The sequence below is a fragment of the Lolium perenne genome, chromosome 4 (genome assembly GCF_019359855.2).
Source record: "Lolium perenne isolate Kyuss_39 chromosome 4, Kyuss_2.0, whole genome shotgun sequence".
NCBI lineage: Eukaryota > Viridiplantae > Streptophyta > Magnoliopsida > Poales > Poaceae > Lolium > Lolium perenne.
Genome location: NC_067247.2, coordinates 302,925,418 through 302,937,021, shown reverse-complemented (window position 1 = coordinate 302,937,021; position 11,604 = coordinate 302,925,418). Strand labels below are relative to the sequence as shown.

Genomic DNA, 11,604 nt, shown 5'->3' with positions numbered 1-11,604 from the left:
ATATCTTGGGAGCACTCATGTATTTTTTTTCTAAAATGAAATAGACAATTATATAAATTTGAATTTATAGATCATGGTGTCATTTGAAGTGTGGGTGGGATCAGTGGATGTTTTCCCTCCTGTCCCTGCCTAACTCTCGCCTGATGACGGTGCTAGGAATATGCTAGGGCTCACGGGTCGGGCGTCAAGATCCGGGCGCGCTGCGCTGTCGCCATCGATCGCACGCACCACCACCCGATGCCGTTGGAATCTGGCGCGACACCAGCAGCAGCTTTGCTTCCATCCGAAGCGCGAACACACTGCTCACGCCCTGCGCTGCACTGCACGGATTAAGCATTGATTAATCGCCTGATAATTTTTCGCTCCCGGCATTGTTTTCTTTAAGGAAAAGGAGCTGAGAGAATTCATCGTGGAAATTGAAATCTGGGAGCCGGATCTGAAATTTTCCGGTTGGTAGCAGTCGGTGTGCAGCGTGGGGAAGAGGGAAGAAGACAGAAGAGGGAGGTGGGGCTTATAAATACGGCTCAGATCTGGGTAGAGCTTTCCATCGTCGTCCGCCCCGGTCTAATCCGATTCAAACGCACCGCTTCCTCGTGTCCGAACTAAGCCCCAATCCTCCCCCAGCACCGCCCCTTCCCCTGGTGAGCATTCCCCACGCTTCCTTCCTCCCTCACTTCGTCGATCAGGCCGCGATCCCTCTCGGGGATCGCGAGTTTCATTCTGTCTCTCCGCTGATTCATTCACTTAGGTTTGGTTTGGTTTGGTTCGGTGGATTCTGACGATTTCTTGGTTTGGCCCGATCTTTGTGGCCAGGTAGGTGCTCGACGCGATGGCGCAGAAGGAGGCCAATGGCAACGGCGCCACCACGCGCCCGCCGCCCACGCCCTCGCCGCTCCGCTTCTCCAAGTTCTTCCAGGTACGCGCCTGGTTCTTGCCCTGGTTCTTGGGATCTGATCGCCGGATCTCGCACTTCGGTTGGTTGCTGTTTTCTGATTCGGTTCGCGCTGATTTTCGGGCAGGCCAACATGCGGATCCTCGTCACCGGCGGAGCTGGATTCATCGGCTCCCACCTCGTCGACAAGCTCATGGAGAACGAGAAGAACGAGGTAATCAAGGACCAGATCCCCTGCCTCTACTGCTTCCTTTGCTTGCTGCTTGCTCGCGAATTCAAGAGAGAGGTCAACTCCATTGTGAGCTGGATCTGAGTCGTACAGTCAGCCAGGAGCTGAGATCTTTGTGAAAAGGACCCTTCTCAGTGGAGCTGCTTTCTGCTGCCAGATCTCAGGGCGCAAGCTTGTTTCTGCATTCATTTTTAGCATGGAGTGGGCCATTTACTGTCCAGAGCTTAAAGCTGGAAGCTTTGCCTTAACTCTCTAATGCTTTACAAAGCTACTTAGATTGCAAGAGAGATCCAGTGGCAATGCTTTAGAGAACTAATCTTGAGTGGCACTGCTGCATTCTGTATCTCGAGCTTAGAGTGTGAGATCACCGAGATCCAGTGGCAATGCTCATGAGATCTTTCCATCAGCTCTTCATTTAGGAGTACCTGAGGAAGCTTATGATTTTTCACGGAGTACCATGCTAGCTGTTTTACTGGATTTTGTAGAATTATAAGCGTTGTTACTACCTGGATCTGCATCACAGACCTTTGAGCTTACAGAACTGATTGTGTGTTATTTTCGTTCAGGTCATTGTTGCTGACAACTTCTTCACTGGTTCAAAAGACAACCTCAAGAAGTGGATCGGTCACCCCAGATTTGAGCTCATCCGTCACGGTAATACACTCATACTGCAGACTCAACTCATAATAAATACTCAGTTTAGTTCATTTCCATGTAGCCACACTCTCTTGTATGCTTACAGATCTTTCTATCAGCTCTTCATTTAGGAGTACAAAGTTTGAGTTGTTTCCTTACAATGTTCCTTAACAACTATAGATCCTTGTTAGCCTACCACAAATAAAGCACCGTAAGTGTATTTGCTCATAGTCAATGCCTGTACTAGAAACACCTACTGAGTTGTCTATTGAACGAAACAGGCAATTTGATGTCTTTTAGTTAACTACACCACTTTTTACAGCTTATTTTCTAAATAAAAATGATTTCCAACAAGATCAACTTGTTTTTAGTTATTAGTGCGAAGATGCCAAACTTTCAGTTACCTTTGTTGCAAGCCACTTCCCTCAATTGTTTCATTTCTTAAGCTACCATATTCTTGTGTTGGAGTTTCGCTTTAATTATATTTTCCCCTTGTTTCAGACGTCACCGAACCACTGCTTGTGGAGGTTGACCAAGTCTATCACCTTGCTTGCCCTGCCTCACCAATCTTCTACAAGCACAACCCTGTCAAGGTGTGCAGGCTTTGCTTTTGTGATTGTTCTAACATCTGTTTTGCTTAAATGTTTCAAATATTGATCTGTTGTCCCATTCCATTTTCAATCTTATCATGATTGTAAATGGCCGTGAGCCATCATTTCATAATTATTCCTATCCCGATACTATAATGGGTGTCTATATCTTGAACAGACTATCAAGACAAATGTTATTGGAACCTTGAACATGCTTGGACTTGCAAAGAGAGTTGGTGCTAGGTCAGTGGTTATCACCACACTGATTCTTGCAATACCATGAGAAAAAGGGAAACTATATTAAACTGAGGTTCTATGTTAAATTGCAGAATATTGTTGACTTCCACCTCTGAAGTTTATGGTGATCCTCTTGAGCACCCCCAGACCGAGGCCTACTGGGGCAATGTTAACCCTATTGGTATGCCCATTCATCTTCTGACAAATATGTATATTATGTTGCCTTTTCTGAATCCATGTCGAGTAATTCTCATTTGTTTTATTTATTTATTTTCTTCATCAGGAGTCAGGAGCTGCTACGATGAGGGCAAGCGTGTTGCCGAGACGCTTATGTTTGACTACCACAGGCAGCATGGCGTTGGTAATAATTTGATTTTTCTTCCTTAAACTTCATTATTAGCTATTAACTTTTGTCCATCAGTAGCCTTTGATTGCGAGCTGTCCCTAATATGTATTTGTCATCTACTTCTTTAGAGATCCGTATTGCTAGGATTTTCAACACCTATGGACCTAGGATGAACATCGATGATGGGCGTGTTGTTAGTAACTTCATTGCTCAGGCCATTCGGTAATTCTTGTTGTGCTTTCACTTTTCTCGGATCTTGTGGCCAGATGGTTTTGGAGCTTATTTTGTCATAACTTTGCAGTGGTGATGATCTGACTGTCCAGAAGCCAGGAACACAGACTAGGAGTTTCTGCTATGTCGCTGATATGGTTTGTCCTCTACTATTATTTATCATTATATTTATCAATATCTGGTCAAAACTCAGTATGTATGTTTGGTATCATCTAATCACTGGTACCATTTCAATGCAGGTCAATGGCCTTATGAAGCTGATGAACGGAGAAAACACCGGACCAATTAACATTGGTAACCCAGGTAAAACTCCTTCGCATTTGTGTCATTCTTTGGCTGCGCTGGACAACTTGATCAGTGACTTATTTGTAATTCTATACTTGCATTTCTGTGGTAATGAACTCGAATTTTTCACCAAATGTAGGTGAATTTACCATGCTGGAACTTGCTGAGAACGTGAAGGAGGTAAGCTGGATATTCTATACTCATCCCATCCAACTTTACTGCGTAGTGGCATTTTCTGTTTAGCTTCAGTGCATGTGAATTATGGATGGTATACTAACCAGTGCCTGGTTTTACTTTACAGTTGATCAACCCAGAGGTTGCAGTGATCATGACCGAGAACACTCCTGATGACCCTCGCCAGAGGAAGCCCGACATCAGCAAGGCCAAGGAGCTTCTCGACTGGGAGCCCAAGATCGTCCTGCGCGACGGCTTGGTGCTCATGGAGGACGATTTCAGGGAGCGCCTGGCAGTGCCCAAGAAGACCAAGGCCTAAGCTGCCTCCCTTGCTTTTGGCGCACAGTAACACACCGGTTCACTGGATCGGAGCATACTCATAGTTGGGGTGGGTTCACCATTATTCGTTTCCGTCGGAATTTGAGTTCCAATAAACCAATTACACCTTCGTCATGCGTTCAACTTGAAAGATTGTACTATTAGACACTTCATACGGGGCTGGCTGTCTGTTTGTGTTACTCCCGCTTTTGCGGAACTTGTGATCCTTATGTTTGTAGCCTGTGCACTTCCCTAAATCGATTATTATAGCAATGTTATTGATGCCATTTTGGGCTTGGTATTGAAGTTCTTGCTGCTCTGAGTGTGCCTGTCTGATGCTTTTCGAATAGACTATATATTTGGTCTTTATTTTTGCTATATTGCGTTGTCGCCAAGTGCCCCGACAGTTCGGACCTTGGCAAAAGCAGTTTCTTGTTTAGGGGAAGCGTCTCGTCCTGATATTGTTTGGTGAGTAACGTCGTGTTCTTGCTTCATATTAAAGCCATTTGATCGATTGGTACGTCTTGCCAACCAAAAAGGCACCGTGATTCCGGTGTTAGATATTCTGAGTTCTCAACAGTTCCTTTCTGTCGGCCAGTTCGTCAACGGCTGCAGCGTTCGTGCTCTTCTTTCTGTGGCCTTTGCCTGCACTCGTACGAACACACGCTGACAGGATAAATTGACAAAAAGTTTCTGGAGCGTTGATTGCGTGATCCGACGGTGCAGGTGACGGCTATGGCAGTATGGCTGGCGTACATAGTACTCCGACTTGGCTGGCTAGCCGGTGACAGGGTGAAATTACTCTATCAAGTTCTGATTGAGGACTGTACGAATAAACTGAACAGTGAACCGATGCTGCATTTGAAAGGAAGCACTAGGGGTCCACCCGTCTAAGAGCATCTCTAACAGAACCCGTAAATGTAAATGTCGGCAGAACTGAATTTTTTCAGCGGATTTATGGGGTTTAGGCCGAAAGCGTCATAGATCAGCGACTGAATCGGAGGCCCGGCCTGTAAAATTTTCTCGGGGCCCGGAGAAAGTTTGCGCGTGGCGCGGACGTCGCCGCGTCCGCTTCCTCCGCCACGCGCGCTTCCAAAATCGGCGAGAAATCGCGTCCTTGCCGCCATCGCATCTCCGCTTCCGCGACCTCCACCGCATGGCTGGCACCGGCACTGGCAGGAGGGGAGGCGGGCGGATTGGCGGCAGCAACTCGCCGCCCCCCCTCCACTCCGAGGCCGAGCGGCGGAAATGGAACCGCTCGGAGGGCACGCGGAAGCGGAGCGCGCGTCGGTGGACAAATTGAGGCCTAACGCGGCCGGGGAAACTCGCCCGCTACGCTAATAGCGGCGAGGGGTCTTCCTCCGGCGCGTCAGGCCATGCCCTTCCGCCGCCCGTCACCGACAGCAACGACGAGGAGGAGGAGGAGGAGGCGGCGCTGGCGCGCACCGTCCTCAACTCGGCGGACTACGTCCTCAATGACGAGGAGGAGGCGGCGACGATCCAACAGGTCGTCGTCATCTCGGAGGCCGAGGCGCGCGCATGCTTCCACCGCAAGGAGGCGGAAGCCGTCCGTGCCGTGCGCGCGTATGAGGCGGCGCTGAAGGAGGTCGTCGTCCGCCGCGTGAAGCAGGAGGTCATCGACCTTGACTCCGAGTAGGCCACCGACGGCGTCTACGCCGCGTGTAGAGTAGGTCGCTGACGGGCGAAATTTAGCTAAGTTTAGAGTAGGTCGCCGACGGCCAATCTATATGTAATCTATTTTGCGATCGCAACTATGCAACTATGCAGTTTGACTTGTTTGCGATGATCAGTTACCCGCTAAATTTGAATTTACGTTTTTTCAGTTCCGAATATGGGTGATGTTTTGCGCCACCTCCGAATCCACTTGAAAATTGATTTTTGGGAGACTGAACTTCGGTTTTTCAGTTTGCTCCAATTAGAACTCTATTAGAGATGCTCTAAGCAGAGTAGAAGGTGGCGATGTGGGTGATGACTGACGCTAAATTTGAACTGACGCTCGCATCTACATGGATGTTCAATTATAGCATTCCACTCGGGGTCCCCAAAGGCTCCCAATAGTGCCGATGAAAAAAACGCGCCCAGTCGACGCTCTCATATTTGTTTTTTCTGTCGCCGTAGTCCAACGAGTTACCCGACGCTCCCAGGCCAAACTCAATCCACATGGAAGCTAGCGGGGCGTCGGATGGTCGAAAAAACGTCGTGGGCCAGCCCTGTCAGTGAGTGGATAAGAAATGACAAACCCTTTTACCCTTTCTACCATGCGACTGCCTCCCGTATCCCAGGTTGCCGCCGCAACCACCCCTCACCGACGATGGTCCATTGCCTCCGGTAAGAACTACTCTGTCGCCGCATTGCCACCTCGCCGCCCCACAGCCAACGCCGCACCTTTCGGTCCCGCCCCACGCTCACCTTCCATGCGAGGTGTTTGGTGGTTTGCCAAGGCGATGGATACAGACGACGAGGAGGCCATGGCTGCTCTCATGGACGAGGAAATCGTTGTCGTGTCTGCTGCGAGGGACCCCGTTGGCGACGAGGAATATATGTTGATCCTCGTCACCCTCGTGGCCATGATCGCCGAGGAGAACAAGCCGAGGATCTGTGGTTCCGTGTTGGGGCGCCGCAAGAGCAAGATGAGGCAGAGGATGGAAGGCTATTGCATATTGTACGCCGACTACTTCGCTGATTATCCATTGCACGACGATGCCGTATTTTACCGTCGTTTCAGGATGAGTAGGAAGCTTTTCCTGAAGATAGTCGAAAATTTGAGTGAGATCGACTACTTCAAACTGAGAAGAGACGCCGTTAGTGAGCTTGTTTTCTCCATAATTCAGAAATGCACTGTCGCCCTTCGGATGCTTGCCTATGAAATTAGAGGAGCTACACAAGACGACTACCTACGCATGTGTTCAATTTATTACAATACAAACTACAACTAAATCAAAGCTGAAGGGCCACTCACTATAGAAGCTACAACTAGCCTAGCCCTAGCCAATTGTCTAGTCTAGTAGTCAGCCAAACCCACATTATCACGACATATTCTTGATATTGATTGAGTTGGAGCGATACCACGTGAATCTATGGGTATAACACCTAGCATGGATACCCAGTCCTGTGTGAAAATGATATTGCGTGCATGATATTTTTCAATAAAATCATTGCGCAATAAATTAAAAAAATCTAAAGTTATTTTGGATTCCCCTTCTAACTGACCTACTACTGTACCGGAGTGGGTATAGGTTTTGCATGGAAATTGTGGCGGTGTTTGAAAAGAACAATCTGCGCATACCAAATGAGAAAGACACACCGCGGATCTTGGCACAGAATGCAGAGAGAGGCTTTCTTGGAATGCTTGGAAACATCGACTGTATGCACTAGGCATGGAAGAACTGTCCATTTGCAATCACGGATAAGGGACACAGGGAGCATGCAGTGTTATGCTCGAGGCAGTGGCAGATCACTACTTGTGGATTTGGCATGCGGTCTTCGTAAGGGTGTAAACGGATCGGATCGGATCGGATTTTGCTCATACCATATCGCTATTCTTGGGTTGGATGAATTATCGGAGGAAGATCGTTTAACTGTAGCAAGAGCAAGAAAAATTGAGTGTTTCTTATCACAACCATTCTTTGTGGCAGAAGTTTTTACCGGTTCCGCGGGAAAGTATGTTGGTCTTGCAGAAACTATTAGGGGATTTCAACTAATACTTTCGGGAGAATTAGATGGCCTACCCGAACAGGCTTTTTATTTGGTGGGTAACATCGATTAAGCTAGCACGAAAGCTATATCCTCTATCATATATTTTTCTCGGATTCGGATCAGATCGGATATTGATCGGTTTCGGATTCGAATGCGGATATATCGGTGTGCGGATTCGAATCGGAAATGGAGCGGACTCGAACCGGAAACAAACATAATCGGATATATCCTCTCATCGTTAGATAGTTATAGTTCTTGCAAATCTTGAGAGAGATTTAAACTTTTAGTCTTGTGCAGTTAAGAAAAGAAAAGACATAATACGCTAAAACTCAAGCATTGTTAGAAATTTAGATATAAACATGCTCGCCAAATGAATTTGGTAACTTAATAACTACTAATCTTCTAAGATTGGCCTTTGCTTTTGACTTAAAAATCGGATTATCCGGTTTCAAACATTCGGATTATCCTAATTAAATTTTCGGATAATCCTTATCCGCATGCTATTTGTTATACCGTATCCTATACCATATCCAGAGCACTACTTTGTAATCGGATATCCTTATCTTCCAGATCCTTTAAAATCGGATATGGGTACCTTAAATGGATTTGGTGTCGGTTTCAGTGCGAAAATTATCCTATCCGTTTAAAACCCTAGGTCTTCGGCATGGCATGATCACACATTGACATCAATGTGCCGCACTGCTTGATGACGTTGGGACTATAAGTGCAGAGTGTTGTGTCAGCAGAGTATTTTCCCCACAAGGGTGACACGAGGGTTATATCGAACTCTCGGGAAATTGAGTAAAGAGTTATCTCTCTCTTCTTCTAGCAATCATGCAAAATAAAATAAAGCCTTGTGTCCTCAGCTCCACTGTGTGGTTGTCAAGCACAAGGTTTTGTATTAGTAATAGTAAATAAAATACTAACTAAATTAAAGTAAACTAGACAAGTAAAGTAAACTAAGTAAAAGTTGTAAAGGACTGATTTTTTTTTGGATTTTATGTGCAAATAAGATAAGTAAATATTTTTGTATTAAAATAGTGCTGCAAATAGAAAGTAAGATAAATGCAATGGAAACGTGTTTCTTATGATTAAAATTTGACCGAGGTTTATGGGTTTACTTGTCTACTCTCTCTTTAAAATTGTAGTCGATAAGCAATTCATCAATGAGATAATAAGAATATAACTTCAATAAGATACACATTCATATGAGAATCGAGATCCTAACATAGATATGATGCAACACATCTCTCTTATACTCCACAAAAAAGAAAAAATTCCGTGCAATCTTGTATTAAGAATTAACAGAGTATAGCCATGAGTACTTTGACATGATGTTTGAATATCAAATATGCTACCTTGACAAAACAAAATCATCACTTTTGTCACATGACGAACATAGCACATGCATTCACTTTATCCCTAGTGAGATAGCAAAACAAAATGCAAAGCCATAATAAATCATGAATTTCTCGTCACTACTCAATCACTAAAACCATGCTATTTCATCTAACACGCACTTCTCCCCACACATGTTGTTGCATACAAGTTGGATCAGAACCAATACTTAAGAACGGGGTACATAATATGCATCTATCAATACATCTTACACAAAGTAGATTCAAATATCATAGAAAAATATAATAGCCTAAATATCCACCACATATATAGGACTTACATATATGACCATAATCATGGTAGGCGGCACATATGGTACTAAGATCTATGAAGAACATGAAATAGATCCATCTACTTCAACCAACCTGTAATCCAGAGGTGGACTACTCCCCCTTCATCATGGTGTTGATGAGGACGACGTTGGAGAAGGTTGAGATCCCTCCGACGGTGGCAACGGCGGAATTTCCCCCTCTAATCTTCGCTGCTGCTGCCTCCGTTTTCGTGTTTCTGTGTTTCTGCGGCGCTCTCCTCTAGAGAACCCTCGGAGGTCATATATATATAGGGCTTTTTAGGTCAAAGGAAGTCGGTTCGCGAAAGAATCAAGTGAATCGGACGATCGACGGTGAAAAGTGGGTGGGTGCCCCCCTGGGCACACCACCTCACATGTTTTGGGCCTCAGGCGCCTCCAGGTCAGGTCCAAAAGTCCATGTTGCTTCTCTTGATGAAAAAATGACATCCAAGAAATTCTATCTCAATTTGACTCTGTATATAGGTCTCTAAAAGTGAAAAATACACAAAACAGGGTTTCCTGTTCTGCAGAGTTATAACCCAAATAAAGGGGATCATTAGTAAATCCCCATAAATCAATATAAAACATGGAAATAACATCAACTGTATTTGGCAAATATGTGGAAATATATGTTAATAAAGTATAAAGTTCATGTATGCATTTTACATGCATTAGTGCTCCAATGTGTTCCAGAAGCTTGTCGAAGGCAATGCTCATCGGGTGCAGTTTGAGATCAATGGCCATGTGCCTGGCCTGGAACCCAAAGCTGGATCTGCAGGAAGCTACCTTTTCGGTTCCGGAAGGATGCGACATGGAGAAGCTGCCGATAGCGTGCGAATGCTATGAACATCGTATCGCCAAGACCTTGGACTAATGCGCCTATATGACAAAACCGTGTTGCCGGAGGACACTGCGGAAGAAGAATGTCTTGCGAGGGAGGCACTACAAGAAAAGTTGCCATGGCCGACGAAGTTGAAGTCGCGCCGTGGTTGCTGGTGTACCATGGCCGATGATTTTGGGTCCCTCCGTGGTGCATGTCAAAACTTTTTTTTTTCTCGTTTTTGAGGCCACCTAGCCCGACGAAAGCGGCCAAAACGTCGCGTATGGTGGCCCGGGACGTGGTGCATCTCGAAATCTCGGGTTCGCCGGCCGAGTCAACGCAAATCCGCACCGCCGAGGGATGTAGGGCCCAGATGGCAGCCTCTCTGGCATTGTTTTTTTTCTCGATCGCGCCATCTCGTTCAACGTTCTCCGATCGAGCCGTTTACGATGCAGGATCATGGGTCCCGCATGTCATCCTCTATGAACCAAAATTCTTTCTATTCTTGGATTTTTGACCCCACGATTTACGGCTACTTCCTTTTTCTTTTGATCCCTTGCCGCCTTGGAAACGTTGAGACCGCTGCTGCTAAATGGGACCCGCATGTCATCCTCTATGTGCAATCAACTTTCTTTTCTTGGAGTTTTTTTTGGCACCTCATATTTGGTCACTTGCCTTTTTTCGATCCTGCCGCCTCTCTAACGGTGATACCGCTGCTGCTAAATGTGACCCTCATGTCATCCTCTATGTACTATAAAACTTTCTTTTCTTGGATTTTTTTTGGCACCTCATATTTGGTCACTTGCCTTTTTCTTTCGATCCCCTGCCGCCTCTCAAACGGTGATACCGCTGCTGCTAAATGGGACCCGCATGTCATCCTCTATGTACTATAAAACTTTCTTTTCTTGGATTTTTTTTTGGCACCTCATATTTGGTCACTTGCCTTTTTCTTTCGATCCCCTGCCGCCTCTCAAACGGTGATACCGCTGCTGCTAAATGGGACCCGCATGTCATCCTCTATGGACTATAAAACTTTCTTTTCTTGAATTAATTTTGGCTCCTGATATTTGGTCACTTGCCTTTTTTTTCGATCCCCTGCCGCCTCTCAAACGGTGATACCGCTGCTGCTAAATGGGACCCGCATGTCATCCTCTATGAGCAATCAACTTTCTTTTCTTGGAGTTTTTTTGGCACCTCATATTTGGGCACTTGCCTTTTTCTTTCGATCTCATGCCACGTTTGAAACGTTGAGGAACCTGCAGGCTCATGGGACCCGCATGTCATCCTCTATGTACTATAAAAGTTCATTTTCTTGGTTTTTTTCACCCTCTGATTTTTGGCAATTTCTTTTTTCTTTTGAACCCCTGCCGCCTCTCAAACGGTGATACCGCTGCGGCTAAATGGGATCCGCATGTCATCCTCTATGTACTATAAAACTTTCT

The 11,604-nt window shown here is 45.8% G+C and overlaps 1 protein-coding gene across 1 annotated transcript; it reads left to right on the top strand.

The window, feature by feature from the left end:
• The first annotated feature begins 503 nt into the window (after positions 1-503).
• LOC127295973 (UDP-glucuronic acid decarboxylase 6) lies at positions 504-4,244 on the top strand. Its single transcript, XM_051326000.2, has 13 exons — positions 504-641; positions 814-916; positions 1,020-1,106; positions 1,688-1,775; positions 2,259-2,350; positions 2,526-2,590; positions 2,677-2,765; positions 2,868-2,945; positions 3,059-3,152; positions 3,232-3,298; positions 3,401-3,464; positions 3,586-3,626; positions 3,748-4,244. The coding sequence occupies exons 2-13, from the start codon at positions 830-832 to the stop codon at positions 3,937-3,939; spliced, it is 1,044 nt and encodes a 347-aa protein (XP_051181960.1). The 5' UTR covers positions 504-641; positions 814-829; the 3' UTR covers positions 3,940-4,244.
• The last annotated feature ends 7,360 nt before the right edge of the window (positions 4,245-11,604 follow it).

What these genes read in the sequence shown, in the direction of transcription:
- LOC127295973 (XM_051326000.2), top strand. Translation starts at nt 830, where the DNA reads ATGGCGCAGAAGGAGGCCAATGGCAACGGCGCCACCACGCGCCCGCCG. An exon ending in ATTTGAGCTCATCCGTCACG is followed by an intron (nt 1,776 to 2,258) that starts GTAATACACTCA and finishes CCCTTGTTTCAG; the next exon opens with ACGTCACCGAACCACTGCTT. An exon ending in AATTAACATTGGTAACCCAG is followed by an intron (nt 3,465 to 3,585) that starts GTAAAACTCCTT and finishes CACCAAATGTAG; the next exon opens with GTGAATTTACCATGCTGGAA.